The sequence below is a fragment of the Galeopterus variegatus genome, unplaced genomic scaffold (assembly GCF_000696425.1).
Source record: "Galeopterus variegatus unplaced genomic scaffold, G_variegatus-3.0.2 Scaffold1536, whole genome shotgun sequence".
NCBI lineage: Eukaryota > Metazoa > Chordata > Mammalia > Dermoptera > Cynocephalidae > Galeopterus > Galeopterus variegatus.
The window spans coordinates 204021-220949 of NW_007727647.1; the positions used below are offsets into that span (position 1 = coordinate 204021).

The following is a 16929-nucleotide window of genomic DNA, read 5'->3' on the forward strand; positions in this document are numbered from 1 at the left end:
TTTTTTTTTTTTTTTTTTTTTTTGTCTTTTTGTCTTTTTCCGTGTCTGGCAACGGATCGCAACCCTCAGTGTCGCCCCCGTACCGGGCCGGGACTGGCAACGGGATTGCAACCCCGGCGCTGCTCCTGTGCCTCGCTCAGCCAGCGAGCGGGAACCGGTCTGTATGTGGGATCTGAACCCTCAGGCGGGAGCGCCGCCGCGCTTCCCAAGCGGCGCACTATCCAGTGCGCCACCGGGCCGGGCCTAGGCATTGGCTTTGATGACCACTTGCAACATGGGATCCTACAGGTGGTTGACTCATTCAGTTGATATGTAGTATAATAGTAGTCTGTATTTGCTGCACATTTGAGATACTGAGTTTTACTCCAACCCTTATTTGCAAATAGAACCTACTAAGCACTGGCAGTCATATAAGTTTATAACACACTCATAAACAGTATCCAGAGTCACAATACATCCAAGGCCACTGAATGTGTTAAATATTTCATATAACTGAACAGAGAAAGAAAAGATATGTCACCTCCCACTGTGGAGTCTGCATTCTGAGGATGAGTTAACAGGTTACCTATAGCTAGAAGAGAAATAAAATAACAGAAAAAAGTTTCACATTCTGAGCTAAAATTCTATTTTAGGCTTGCTTGATTCATTCTGTGATACTTGTTTTCACAGTTAAAACTTAAAATTGGGATGGAGAGTTTTAAATATGCAGAATTGATTTTTGAAAATAACTTTAATAATGTTTTTACTCTTTCTAATTTAGTTTCACCATAGCACAGAATTATTCAAGTTACCAAACTGATTCTTTCTTTGTGTTTCTTAATAACATATTTCACAAAAAAATCTCATTAACAGTAAATTTTTTTTTAAAAAAATGAGTAATTTCCTTGCATCAAATATATTTTTGAAAAAATAGAAATAATACTTTGGTATTTTCTTACCTTTTACATTCTATAAGACAAAATGATATTAATGAAGCAAAAAAATGGATGCTTTTGGTTTCATTTCAGTATATGTATACATGGTTATGTCTGATGCTGGAGGAGAGGGGAGGCCCAATAGCAGGCCATAACCCACCCCGTCCTCTTACAAGGTTCTTGACTCTGCCACAGGAAAGAATTACAGAGCAGAGTCACAGTAGAAAGTGCTAACAGGTTTAATATAATAATAGGAGATACAGATTTTACAGAGAGAGTGTAGCCTGGCTCAAGAGACTGAACAGGGCTTACACTAAGTTTAATATCAAAGTAGAAATACACACTTAAAGTTTCGTACAGACTGCAGGCTGGCTCAGGAGTGAGCAGCCACTTTCTGAAAGTAAGTTTGATACAAAAGGAAGCATATACACCACCACTGGCAAAGTAGGGGTTGGCCCCAGGAAAGTAAGAAACTACCCAGCCTTCTGCTGGAATTCAGCTTTTATAGTTTCGCTATCTAATACATATTCATTCCGCCTAATAAATATCCAACAAAGTGGGGGGGTTTCCAGTTATGTAACATAGTGTTGTGCATGCTCACTTGGTCTCTTTTTAGGGCATGTTCATTGGACAAATTCTATCACATGCACCAAACATATTCAAGAATATTCTGTGCTCTTTAGCACCTCTAGTGGAAGGTCATTCAAAGGATAAATTCCACTTTATTGAGCATGCTTGGCTACTAGGTTTATATAGCCCCTTACTACTGAGCATGCCCAGCCACAGGATTTGTATAAGTCAGCACCCTGAGGTCTCAGTTTCTCTGTGTTGGTGCTGAAAATAGGTCCAACAAGCAACAGAAACTGTTCTCTAGGGGAGGGCCTAGAGGAGGGGCTTGAGGCCTTGGGGAGTGGCTTGAAACCCAGAGGTGTGTCCTGAAACCCAAACCCATGGAAAATGAGGACCTCCTATCTCAAATCCATACTTGTATTTCATCTACGTCAATGGATACAGTATTTTTAAAGTTGAGTCTCATTAGTTAGACCATGGGTGCCATTGCATGCCTAGAGATTAATAGAAAGGCAAAATTGAGTGGGAGGAAAGAAAAGATAAATGGGGAAAACAAAAGGGCACTTGCAGAGGGGTAAGATACAGTTGTTTTCCATGGGATTTGTGCTATGTTGCCTACCCTCCTTTTTTTATTATGGAAAATATAGAACAGAGAATTTATCATTTTACCCATTTTAAATGTATAATTAAGTGGTACTAAATACATTTACATTGTTGTACAACACATCACCACTATTTCCAGAACTTTCTCATCATCCTGAACAGAAACTCTATACCTATTAAGTAATAACTCCTTATATCCTTCTCTCCCCAGCTCCTGGTAGCCTCTATTCTACTTTCTGTCTGTAAAAATTTGCCTATTCTACAGACCTCGTATAAATAGAATTATACAGTATTTGTCCTGCTGTGTCTATTTCACTAAGCAAAATGTTTTCAACGCTTATCCATGTTGTAGCATATATCAAAACTTCATTGTTTTATGACTAATATTCCAATGTATATATATAGTACATTTTATCAGTGCATCTGTTGATAGACAGTTGAGTTGTTTCTACCTTCTGGATATTAAATAATGTTGCTATGAATATTTGTGTACAGTATCTGTTTGAATCTCTGTTTTCAGTTATTCTGTGTACATACTAGGTGTATTAATCAGGATTCTCCAGCAAAAGAGAACCAATAGCATATATGTATATATAGAGATTTATTATGAGGAATTGACTCACTCCACTATGGAGGCTGAGAAGTCAAACAATCTGCCATTTACAAGCTCAAGACCCAGGAAAGCCAGTGGTGTAATTCCAGTCTGAGTCCTGAGTATGACAGCCTGAGAACCAGGGGAGCGAGTGGTGTAAATCTCAGTCTGAAGACAGGAGAAGATCAGTGCCCTAGCTCAAGCAGGCAGGTGTGAAGCAAAAGGGGTAAATTCATCCTTCCTTTGCCTTTTTGTTCTCCTCAAGCCTTCTACAGATTGGATGATGCCCAACTACACTGGGGATGTCAGTCTAGTTTACTGAATTCACCAATTCAAATGCTAATCTCATCCAGAAACATACTTACAAACATACCCAGAAATAACGTTCAATCTGGGCACCTCTTGGCCCAGGCAAATTGATACATAATTATCACAGTAGGGGTGGAATTGTGGGGTCATGTGGAAATTCTGTGTTTAATTTCTGAGAAACAACCAAACTGTTATCCACAGTGGCTGCACGGTTTTACATTCCCCTCAGCAATGCACAATGGTTCCTATTTTTCCACATTCAGGCCAACACTTATTTTCCATTTTTTAAAAAATAATAACCATTCTCGTAAGTATGAAATAGTATTTTACTGTGGTTGCTATTTTGATGCTAGTGTAAATAAAATTATTGTCTTAATTTCCTTTTAAGATTGTTTGTTGCTAATCAATAGAAATGCAGCTGATTTTTGCATGTTGATTGTGTATTTTGCAACTTTGCTAAATTTATTTATTTGCTCTAACAGGTTCTTTTGTGGATTATTTAGTGTTTTCTACATTCTATTCATGTCTTCTGTGAGCAGAAATAATTTTACTTCTTTTCCAATATGAATGCCTTTTATTTCCTTTTTGCCTAATTGCTCGTGTTAGAACTTCTAATGTTATGATGGATATAAGTAGTGAAAACAAGCGTCTTTGTCTTGTTCTTGATCTGAGCAGATAATCTTTCAGTCTGTTGCCATTGATATGATGTTAGCTGTGGGTTTTTCATATATGAGCTTTATCAGTTTGACAAAGCTTTCTTCTATTTCTGGTTTAGAGTGTGTTTTTCTCATGAAAGGGTGTTTGATTTTTATAAAATTATTTCTCTGTATCAAAATGATTGTGTGGATTTTTTTCTTTATTTTATTAATGTGGTGTATTACATTGATTGGTTTTTGTATTTTTTGTACACTGAACCACACTGGTATTCTGGGGATAAATCCTACTTGGTCATGGTGTATAAACCTTTATTTATGCTCTGAATTCAGTTTGATATTTAGTGTCCTTTCATTTCTTGCAGGACAGGTTTGCTAGTGATAAATTATCTTGGTTTTGTTTTGTGTTTTCTTTGTTTGGGAATGTCTTAATTTCTCCTTCATTGTTGAAGGAGAATAGTTTTGATGGATATAGAATTTGGGGTTGACAGTTTTTTCTTTCATAAACTTATGCATGTTACTCCATTGCCTTCTGGTTCCTATGGTTTCTGATGAGGAATTAGGTATTAATCTTATTGAAGATCCCTTGTATGTGACAAGTCACTTTTCTCTTGCTGCTTTAAAAATTCTCTCTTTGTTTTGGGGATTTGACAATTTAATTATAATGTGCTCAGTGTGTGGATCACTTTAATTTTATCCTCATGAAGTTGATGAACTTTTTGGATGTATGTATTTATGTCTTTCATAATAGTTGAAAAGTTTCAGCCATTATTTCTTCAGATGTTTTTTCTGTCCCTTTTTCTTTCTCTTCTTCTAGGAGTCTTATGATGCATGTGTTGTTATGCTTATGGTGTCCTACAAATCCCTCAGGCTCTGCTCAATTTTCTTTACTCTTTTTTCCTTCTGTTCCTCAGACTGAATCATTTCAATTTCTTAGTCTTCAGGTTTACTTATCCTTTATTCTTTCTGCTCAAATCTGCTGTTGAACCCCTCTAGTGAGTTTTTCATTTCAGTTTTTGTACTTTTCATTTCTCTAATTTCCATTTTGTTCCTTTTTATAATTTCTACCTCTTTATTAATAAATTCTGTTCATATGTTGTTTTCCTAATTTCCTTTAGTTGTTTTTCCATAGTATACTTAGTTCATTGGACATATTTAAGACAGTTGATGTAATGTTTTTGACTAGTAACTCCAATGTCTTGTCTTCTTCAGGGATAGTTTCTTCTGAATTAGTTTTTTACTTTGCATGGGCTCTACTTTACTGTTTCTCTTTATGCTATGTAATTTTTGTTGAGAACGAGAAATTCCGCGTATTATAATGTGGTAACTCACGAATTCTGAGTCTGCCATTCTTACAGATTGCTGATTTTTGTTTGTTGGGCGCTATAACCATTCACTGGTGACTTTTCCAAATAATTTTTGTGAAATGTGTGTTCCATGTTGTATTTTGAAGTTTGCATTTTGTTATTTCTGCTGTTAGCTAGTGACCTGAAAAAGATTTCCTTAAAGGCAGAGCAGGGAGATGTTTTTGTCTGTTTAAATCTTCTGATAGATGTCATCAGCTCATCAGTTGCTGTAGCCCAAGATGGTTGAAACCAAGACAGTCCCCTCATGGAAATGCCATACCAATCAAAATGTACAACCTCAAACTTTTGGAGAACAAGATCCCACTGCCCACCCTGACATTGCCCTACACTTCCAGGAGCTGTTTCATGCATGTTGCTCTCTTACTAGAAAACAGCAGCATGTCCCTTCATCAAACATTGCTCTTGTTGTTGCAACATCCAGTCTAGTTACAGATTTTGAAATAGTTTATTCCAGTTACTCTTTCCAGCTCAGTGGTTAATTTGCTAAAAGGACCAATCCCTGGAGTTAACTTCTCCACTATTTTGCATTAGCCCTATTGGATTAGAATGTTTTCTGTTGCCTATAACATAATACCTGAAACTGGGTAATTTATAAAGAAACAAAAATTTATTTCTTACAATTTTAGAGGTCAAGAAATCCAATCTTCAGGGAGCACATCTGGTGAGGGACTTGTTCTTGGTGGTGTTTCTCCACAGCAATGCAGAGTGTCACATGGCAAGAATGGGCTGAGTAAGAGAAAATTAACCTCACTTGCTCTCCTTTTAAGGCCATAATAACCACGACCATTACTCTGTGAATGGATTAATCCATTCACAAGGCCACAGTCCTCACAATCTAATTACCTTCAAAAGGTCCCACCTTTCAGATACCATAATTGAATTTCCTACCCTCTTAACACCATTACAATAGAGATTAAATTTCTAATACATGAACTTTTGGGGAACACATTTGACCCATAGCACCTACTTTCTTTAATCTTTGTTTTCTGCTTTTCTCCCTTTTGTGTCATTGGGAATCCCATACAAGTCCCCAAAAGGTTGGTTGTAGGCTAATATAATAAGATTTAAAACTGTGCCAAAGTCCAATATAAGTTAAGATTAATTCATCAGTTTTCATTCTTTTAGTCATTGTCTTAGTTCAGACTGCTAGAACAAAGTACTGTAGACTGGGAGGTTTATAAACAATAGAAATTTATTTCTCACCATTTTGGAGACTGGAAGTCCAAGTTTAGAGTACCAGCATGGTCAGTTTCTAGGGAGGGCCCTCTTCCAAGATGTAGACTGCTGACTTTTCATTGCATCCTCACATGGTGAAAAGAGAGCAAACTAGCTCTCTAGCCTCTTCTTAAGAAGGTACTAATCCCATTCATGAGGGTTCCACCCTTATGATTTAATACTCCCCCATAAGGCTCTACCTCTAAATACCATCACACTGAGTATTAGACTTCAACATATGAATTTTGGAGGGACACAAATATTCAATCCATTACAGGAATCAAACTTCATCACTTCTGCTTGATTCTCCACTTAAAAGTAGAAATGCATTGTGTACTTAAATACAGACATTGTAGGTAATGGGAGATTTTTGTACAGGCCAGGTATAGTTATTAGATTGAAGTTGGTTCCGAGTTTTGAAAAATTACAAATATTAGAGTTGATATTTTCTTTTTTAATATTATTGTACATGTGCTAAATCTACATGATATTTTTCTGTTTTCAGTTTAGATTGACTAATGATCGTGACAGGAAATAAAGCTTAAAAATTATGCTATGTGTTTAAGGTCCAGAAGGTTACTCAGTTTTGGAATGCCATTTATTCCTATTTTATCTTTTTATATAGCACTTGTGAACTACAGTGCATAGAAACCAAACAAGTTTATACATTTATATTCATATTTCATTGCATTCATTTTTAGGTCAGTTTTTGGAGGGGAGGGGAAGGGAGGATACATTGCTACTTATGACAGAACCACAATCATACATTTACTATCCTGGCGAATCACTTTTAGAATTGTTAATGCTTATTTAAAAGTCCTATTAATAAAACACTAAACTTTTATCCTTTTATTTTTTCTTAGAACCTTGTAAAACATCTTCCTGAGCAGAAGGTACTCAATGAACTAGCACAGCTTAAGAATGAATATGATGACCTCTGTGAACCTGAACAGTTTGGAGTTGTGGTATGTATTGAGCATAAAGGCCCACAAACTCTCCTGGAAGATAACACTTGTCAGAAACAGTGAAAAGACATTTTGATTGTTGATTTTTTTTGTTACTTTATACCTATGTAATGTAATATAATATTGGCTCTCAGAAAATAAATCCTTCTTTACCTGTTATTATTTGTCATGGTACTGAAAAATAATGAAATTAATTTTTACATTCACAAAATAACTCAGGACATCTCATAGAATCTTCTTTATAACAGTGTTGATATTTAATATTATTAATACATGCAAAATAATATACAGTATTCTATCAGATATTTTTCCTTCTACTTAGATCTTGATGTTAGAATCTGGACCCCCAAAACTTAGGCTAAGATAAAAGGGTAATAACTAGACAAATAGCAAAATAACAGGGACTCTTTTCTGTGGTGTATATTGTGTCCGAAAAAGCACAATAATTTTCAGATTTCCTATACAGTGTCATTGATTGAAAGCTTGAAATGTACTATTTCAGGTGGAAAGAAAATCTTATAAATACACATCATGCAGTTAAATCATTATGTGGCTAAATTATTGTTGGAATGGATTATTATTTTTCCTTATCTATCCTTCATTTTAAGGGGTACAAAAGATGAGTAGGTATAAGTTATGTATTAAAGAATATAGTTATATATTTGAATTATTCCCCAAACCTGCTATTCAAATAATTCGCAAAAGAATGGCAAGAAAGAGGGCATCTTGATTTATTTAATTTCTTTAAGGAAAAAGCTATTTTTAGCTTAGATGTTCAACACAAGTTTGTTTGCTGTATGAATATACAGTTCCATTATAGTTGCCAGCTTTACCCTGGCTCTCTGAACATTTTCTGTCCACATACTAAGAAATTTTGAATTACCGGTGGACCTAATAGTCAAACATGACTGTCTGCTTTATCCAAAATATTTTATAACCTTTTTAATAGGAATATATCATAATTTATCTGATTTGGTACTTTGGAATTAAAAAATCCTTTTTAAAGTCGAACTGTGGTAGGTGGGACCAAGCATGTTCCTTTTAAGCATGTGCAAATAACTGCTTGCCCATATTTAGAGCTTATTAATCGTAAGACACAGCACTGCCTACACTGATGTAGAATGATTCTGTCAAATCCTTGAAAAGAAAATCAGGAATGTACATATATTTGGGATCAGATAGAGATTATAAAGGTACCTGAGGAAGGTGTTTCTCTTATTTTTGAATCAGGCAAATTAATCATCTGAATTACCTAGATATTTTTTATTTACTAGTAGTACTTCAGCACAATATTAAATAATAAGATTTTTCTAGACCAAAGTCCGTACTCAATACCTAAGCTACTTGGATTCATATTATAATTGAAGCAAAGCTGTATACCATTTGAGAATTCAGCTGTGTCGTGATGGTTATGAGTTTTACAGTAGGTACACTACACAATTTCTCTGAAGCCATTTTTTTTTTCTGAATGCAGTTTATCTTGGAAGATGCATTAGTTTGCCAAGCAAGTCCTTCAAGAGGAATATCCTTGGTACCACACTGAGGAAATGAAGGTTGGGTACATAAAATGCAGTATACCTCTGAACTAAAAGCAAAATAGAAAATGGAAGAGATTTCTTGTTCATGCACAGAACCATAAATAATTCTGTGGCTGTGTGTGCATGAAGTCACCTAGTCTTCTTATTTACTCCCACCATCCTTAGCTACATGTCTGTGCGGTGAAAAAGGCAAGGACATTATAAGTAGTTTACACTATATAAGTTATCTGAGACAGTATCAGTCAGAATTTGCCAAATAAAGGTTAAGTAAACTCACATTGAGGAAAAGATTGTTGAAATAATGATATGCCTTAGTCTTTTAAACATGTATGCTTTGCAGTGCTCAGAACAGTATCTTATATAAAATAGACAGTAAATAAATGTGTATTGAATTGAATTACAGGACAATTATTAAACTTAAGTGTGAGCCTGGGATTAAAAAAATGGCATATTTTAGATTTGTAAAAGTAAAACTTTTGCTAAAACATATTTCTCCAGGTGTACACTTAAATTAAATTCACTTCTGTGTGAATGCACTTCAGTGCTTTTAAACCCTTAAATATGTATCAACAGCCTACAGTAAGGACAACTTTGAGAATATATGGAGTCATCTGCACTAAGGAGAGAGGCTCCCAGCCTCTGCTCTCTTCCTCCGCTGGCACTGTTAGTGTGTTCTTTAAAATCTGTACTTATCGTATGATTTCTATGTCAAAAACCTTCTGTATCTCCCTGAATTTATAGAATAAAAATCAAGCTCCTGAGCATTCTTACTCTGCCTCTAACTCTCTGGCTTGCTTTCTGCCTATTCCCTTTGGTGAACATTTTAGCTTTTGTCTTAATGGGACTCCCATTGCCATTTCAGCAATTATTTCACTCGCTTCCCATTCAGTAGCCTTTCATCTTTCCATAGTGGCTGTACTGTATCTTACTTGCTTTCCTCAAGTTTTCTATCCATCTCCTCCCCACACTTTTCATTTACCACAAACAACCTAACCTCTGACTTGCCAGAGAAAAAAGGAAAGCACTTTGATTTCAGAACCTCCAGTATCTCTTCAACCTACAAAGTTATCTCTAGTCATATCTTTTATTAGCCCATTCTCTGTCAAACGTCAGAAAAAGAAGTGCTCAATTATTATTACTAACATTATTGTTGCTGTTGTTATTGATAGAAACAAAAGTATATTGAGTACTTACTGTGTCAGATTCTATGCTAAGCATTTTTACTTGCACCATCTTTTGTATTCTTCACAGCTACCCTAGGAGGTTGGCACTATTATTAGCTCCATATCATGGATGAGGAAACCAAGGCCAAGGAAGGCTAGGTATTTTGTCCAAGGTTACATAGTAAATAGTAGATGCAGAATTCAAACCCAGGCAGTCTGAATTCATAGCCAGTGCCTTTAATCAGTGTGCCCTACTGGGGCGCGCACGCGTGAGAGAGAGAGAGAGAGAGAGAGAGAGAGAGAAGAGGAGAGGAGAGGAGAGAGAGGGAGAGAGATGCTGTACTGTATGCTAATTTTCTTACCTTTTTCTTACCTCTGTTTTGGGCATCGTTATCCCCTGCCCATTTTAGGACAGTAATATCTCTTATCTACTTTACTTCTGTTAGTTCTATTGCCTCTTTAATTAGTCAGTCACCACTCTGCCCTTCTCTTCAGGGAAAAAAAAACTTAAACCCCTTGCTGCCTGAGAATGAATAGATAGATGACGGATGGATGAATAAAAATACTTCATTGACCCTCAAGTCCCTACTATCTGCTGCCCTCTCTCCATTTCCTAGCATTAGTTTTTTTCAAACATTCGTCTCCTTTTGCTTTCTACTTCCTAACCTCTCATCCACGGTTCAACCAATGACAATCGGGATTCTATCTTAAATAATGCATTGGAATTGATCTAGGAATGGTCATTAACTACCTCCTAATAGCATCTAAAATGTGCATGAAATCTCCTCTCCATCTGTACCAAACCACCCTAGCCCAAACCGGCATTGTCATTCTCTTTAACCATCACAATATATTGTTAGTTTGTTTTTCTTAACTTCTGGCCTTCTCCAAATCACTCTCGGCCTAGCCCTCAGTGTGACGTCCCTAGAGCATATTTGCATTGTATCATATTATTTATCTACTTAAAACATCAGTACTGTTCTATAGCAGTGTATTTGTCCATTTTCTGTTGCTTATAACAGAAGACCTGAAACTGAGAAATTTATAAAGAAATTTATTTCTTACAGTTTTGGTGGCTGGGAAGCGCAAGATCTAGGGAACACATCTGGTGAGGGATCTTCTTCTTGGTGGGAAATCTGCAGAGTCCCATGGCAACCAGGGTATCTATCACATGGCAAGTGTGACATGAGCAAGAGAGTTAATCTCACTGTTCTCCTTATGAAGCCATCAGAACCACTTCCTGATAACCCATTAAACCATTAACCCGTTAGTGGATTAATCCATTCATGAGGGCAGGGTTCTCATGATCCAATCACCTCTTAAAGGCCCTACCTTTCAACACTGCCATAGTCTGATTTTCTACCCACTTAACACTGCTACAATGAGGATCAAGCTTCAGTGAGTTTTGGGGATATTTAATCCACAGCAAGCACTTTACCATTACCTACAAGGCATTGTCTGGTCTGGCACCTGCCCACCACCCCTACTTTCACCTCCTGCTGCTTGGCCTCTTACTAGTTACACCTCAGCCACATTTTGTTTGTTTTTCAGTGTTTTGAATTTACCATGCTCTTTCCAGCTTCAGGACCATTGCACTTGCTGCTCCGTCTTATTCCCACTCGCTGCCTGCCTCTCTCCTGCTTCTTCTTCAAGTCTTAGCTTAAATTTCACTTTCTCAGTGATGCCTTCACTTACCTATCAATGAAAAATAGGTCTCCCTATTAAACTCTCTCAGAATACCATTTTTCTCTTCCTTTCTAGAGATTATCATGGTTTTTAAATAAATTTATTTATTTGTGAGGTTATTCATTGAATTTCTGTAACCATCAGCAGATTGCAAGTTGTGTAAGTGGATGAATCATGTTGATTTTATTCACATGATATTACTTGACAAATATTTGTTGAATGTATTAGAATGAATGCAAAATCAAGTGGATTCCTTTTTAGTCCTGTCTTATTCTGTATCCATGAGACGTTTGATAACATTGAAGATTTTGTTTCTTTTGGAAACCTTTTCTTCCCTTGCTTTCTTAAACAACAAATACTCTTTCTTGATTTTATTCCTCTAACCCTGGCCAGTGCCCTATAGAGTTTCCATTATTATATAACCTCCTAGATGATAAAAACAAAATCTCATCAGCTAGGGATAGACATATGCCAGAAGTGAGATTATTCCTGCAAGATTCATTAAAATAATAATAAGGAACAAAAACAATAAAAGTAGTAAAACTAGGGAAAATTGTAAAAGAAATAAGCTTCTCTGAGACAGTGACTGAGCTGCTAAGCTTTATCTAACCATTTTGGTTTTTTAGCAACCACATCATTGGGTTTGCTTATAATCACATGTAATCAGTTAGAGAAAAAAAACAGAAAGAGAGAAAGAAAAAAGAAACAAAGACTCTCTGTCTAGAGGCAGACCTCCTGTTAAGAGGAATCCGCTAGTTCCCACGCCACCTATGATCAATAATTCTCTTCTTTAGGGGGGTAGATTGGCTGCATAGCTTCCCACTGACTTGTCCTCCAACCTGTCTCTCACAGAATTGAATCTGGTACATTGTTGTAATTATATGCTGTACCTTTACTGGAAGAAAAGCACAGATCTTTGAAAGCTCTGGCAGTTAGAACCCCAGCAGGAGCTTTTAGACTCTTTGGAGTGTGTTTGCAGCTCAGCTGTTCTCAAACCTCAGAGCTATGGAAATTCCCACTTGTCTTGCACTGGGGATAGAGACACATACTGTGTGTATCTATTAAACTAACACATCTTCTGAGAAAAAGAAGGCAATAATTAGTTCTCTTAGTAATCGGTACTTTGTTTTTCTGACTTCAAAATTACCCATATTTTTCAATTAAAAACATTCTAAAGCTATAATCTAACAAAAAGATGTTGAGATAGCCTTGTGCATAAAAATGTTTATAATAAAAAGCACAGATTATGTGATATTGCTGACAGCACATTTAATTTTTTTTCTTTTTATATGCAAATATATGAGGGTGGGAGGAGAGGATTTATGCCTGTAGTTGGAAGTACAACTATAAAGTCACTGTGCTTTTTAATTTTTGTAAAGCCTCGTAAGAGCTTATGAGCTCTAGTCAAGATAGCTTAACCAGGTGAAATAGAAATTCTTAAAAGCTTTTTTTTTTTTTCTCTCCCACGTATCATCAAAGGCAATTAGTTTGGATAGAAAATTGTAGGTCATATGTTCCATTAATATTAAGTCATATTGCAGGTTTGTGTATTCCCTGGGCACAATCTCATTTTTCTTTATTTTATCTGCTTGCATTCAGAGTGTTCAGGGTTTTGATATGTAATGCCCTGATTGTTTCTATTTTCATTCTTTCTGTAAATAGGAATGCTAGCTTTTACTTCTAGATGTGTAATTCATTTTACCTGAGAAAAAGCTGGTTTAATAATCTTGAGATCAGGTAAAAGAAAACATCATTACTCATTCTCAAATCCATGTATTTATAGGCTTGTTCATTTTATTAACTTCTCTTAATAATCCATTTTTGTGACAGGATTGCTTATTTCCATCAGCTTTTGCAATAAAACAAGATAAAATACCCCCCCGAAAATTGAATATTTAGATTATTTCTATGGTTGACAAGCAATTTTGCTATTGATTACTTTTTACTAAATTCAAAAAATCAAAAATTAACCCTTTTATTAATTTTTCTCCATTTATCACTAGTCCATAATGCAGTAGCATAGCACCACAGTAGAGGTTTTGAGGGCCACTTTGGCCTTAGTTGTTTTCAGAAGGAAGTTTCGAGATTCTTGTTTAACTTCCTAGTGTGATTCTTCTGAGTTTACAGTGTCTTTTGGTGCAGACATTGTTACTGTGTTCTGTTCCAGAATAAAGACCAGTAGATGTATGTTGATGTGTAATTTCCACATGTCACTATCTTTGGGGAAATATTATCTATCAGCACATTGTTATTTTTCTCATGTAGAGTCCATTTTCAACACTCTTTTTTTCAAAGACACAATTCACAGATTAACTATGGCTGTTATCTCTAACGTGCATACATTTGCCATTTACTTCAAATAGCAGATACACATGTATTGATTATTTTTTCCAGGCTAGGTAATAGATTTGCTGCAAAAAGTAAAGTGATGAGCAGGAAAGGTCCAGCCCTTTATGAGATTATTGTCTAAGAGAAGATAAGAAAATTATTTATTTGATAGAGAATTACAAGTGTCCCTGCTATGTTTCCATATCTCCAGGCAGTATTTTGCTCAGTCATTGAAACTCACTTTTATAGGAAGTTCTGCTTGCTCTCTAACTTAAATCCATCCTTCTCTAATGTGTCTTCATTATCCTTCCCTTTATTACAGTCACAGATGCAAAATTATTCTCTATATTCAGTGGACAATGGCTCATAATAGTATTTAACTATTTCGTGAAAGCACCTTTTAACGAATCTGCATTTGTTACAGATTTATCTGTTAATTCTAATGAATTCTTAACATTATATTTTGAAGAGACTAGATAATGAATTATGCTCACATATGATGGGCATTAAAGGTATGTTTCTTAGCAGTGCAAAGGAAAGATGATAGAAATAACCCAAAAGGCCACAGGTGACTATAAGAGTGCCATGTAGCCATTTCCTTTTCCTTCACAAGTGATTTTTACACTTGTACCTTTTTTCTTTCTCTGTGGATTCTGTGGTAGTTTGGTAGTAGATCAATATTCACCAGCTGCAAAGGTAGTGAAGTGTATAAAATTCAAATTATATAAACAAAACTATGTCGACTTGCTGCCTTTGTCAAAGATCAAATGGCTTTAGGCATATGGGTTAATTTCTGGGTTCTCTGTTCTGTTCCATTGATCCAAGTGTCTGTTTTTATGCCAGTACCATGCTTTTTTGGTTATTATAGCTTTGTAATATAGTTTAAAGTCAGGTGGTGTTATGCCACCAGCTTTATTTTTTTTGCTCAGGATTGCTTTGGCTATGCGTGGTCCTTTGTTGTTCCATATAATTGTCTGGATGGCTTTTTCCATCTCAGAGAAAAATGTCATTGGAATTTTGATGGGGATTGCATTGAATTTGTAGATCACTTTGTGTAATATGGACATTTTCACAATATTAATTCTTCCAATCCAAGAGCATTGGAGGAGACTGCCTTTTCAACAAATGGTGCTGGGAACACTGGATAATCATATGTAGGAGAATGAAACAAGACCCGTATCTTTCACCATATGCCAAAATCAACTCAAAATGGATTAAAGAATTAAATATACACCCTGAAACAATAAAACTCCTTAAAGAAAACATAGGAGAGACACTCCAGTAAATAGGAGTGGGTACATAATTCATAAATAGGACCCCCAAAACATAGGCAACTAAAGGTAAAATAAACAAGTGGGATTATATCAAACTAAAAAGCTTCTGCACAGCAAAAGAAACAACAGAGTGAAAAAACAGCCAACAGAGTGGGAGAAAATATTTGCTAAATATACCTCTGACAAAGGATTAATATCCAGAATATACAAGGAACTCAAACAACTTTACAAGAAAAAAACAAATAACCCAATTAAAAAATGGGCAAAGATGCTGAACAGCCATTTCTCAAAGGAAGATATACGAATGGCCAACAGACACATGAAAAAGTGCTCAATATCACTCAGCATCTGGGAAATGCAAATCAAAGCCACACTGAGATACCATCTCACTCCAGTTAGGATGGCTAACATCCAAAAGACTAAGAATGGTAAGTGCTGGAGAGGTTGTGGAGGAAAAGGAACTCTCATCCACTGTTGGTGGGACTGCAAAATGGTGCAGCCTTCATGAAAAATGATATGGAGGTTCCTCAAACAATTACAGATATATCTACCATATGACCCAGTGATCCCACAGCTGGGAATATACCGAGAAGAATGGAAATCATCATTCCGAAGGGATACCTGTACTCCGATGTTTATTGCAGCTCTTTATACAATAGCCAAGAGCTGGAACCAGCCATAATGTCCATCATCTGATGAGTGGTACATCTACACAATGGAATACTACTCTGCTATCAAAAAGAATGAAATACTACCATTCACAGCAACATGGATGAACTTAGAGAAAATTATATTAAGTGAAACAAGTCAGGCACAGAAAGAGAAATACCACATGTTTTCACTTATTTGTGGGAGCTAAAAATTAATAAGTAAATAAACACACAAACAAAGGGTAGGGGAAGAAGACAGAATAACCACAAAAATTCCTTGAACTATATAAGCCAAGTGCACAGATATGATGGGGGTGGTGGTGGAGAGTAATGGGTAGAGGGGCATGAAAATCATGTACAATGTATTTTGAGAAGTAAAATAAAATAAAATAAAATAAAATTAATAAAAATAAAAAATACACAAAACTATGTCTAACTCTTTGGGGAAATAACCCACTTGTAGCTCTTCTCACTAAAGCTGTTGATGTACTTTTTTTTTTAAAAATATAGTGCAGATCAGCTAAAGAAATGAGAGCCGCTTGATGTGATTTGATAGACAAGTACCTTGTAACACAAATAAATCCCCTACATAATACAATACTCTGGTCAGTATCCCACAGCACTTCAAGAAATGAATTATAAAACAAAGAATGCCAGTCAACTAAAATGCTGCGAGGGACCACAACTAAAACAAACACACATTTCAGCACAGTTTTTGTTTTATTTACTTAGATCACTTAGGCGTACTCAAGTGCCTTTATAAGACATGAGCCTTTAACGATCGTATCTGCGGTGGGGGATGTTGCTTCCTATTATTTCTAAGCTTGGTTATCCGAGACATTCTCTTATGTACCCAAATCGTCTGATAGAATTTCAACTGTTGTCTATCAGTGTACCCTGGTCTGATCATAAAAATTCACACATATGATTGCGAACATTCTGTTGCTGTGATCACTATATGCTGAGCCGTGGCTCCTGTTAAGAGATGTGCCTGTGTAGATTCATCTCCTCTATAGTCTCTTGATTTCATAAGAACACATTTCCAATGATAACATTTCTAAACATAAATGTATATTATGAATTGAAATGGTTAATAGAGCAG

At 35.9% G+C, this 16929-nt stretch overlaps 1 protein-coding gene across 1 annotated transcript in view; it reads left to right on the forward strand.

Moving 5' to 3' along the window:
• DIAPH2 (diaphanous-related formin 2) overlaps nt 1–16929 on the forward strand; it is a gene marked incomplete at its 5' end in the record, with an annotated part of 376543 nt that overhangs the window by 199983 nt on the left and 159631 nt on the right. The window contains one exon of the mRNA XM_008577556.1: nt 7087–7188. Coding sequence (XP_008575778.1) covers nt 7087–7188 — 102 coding nt within the window. The remainder of the gene's footprint in view (nt 1–7086; nt 7189–16929) is intronic.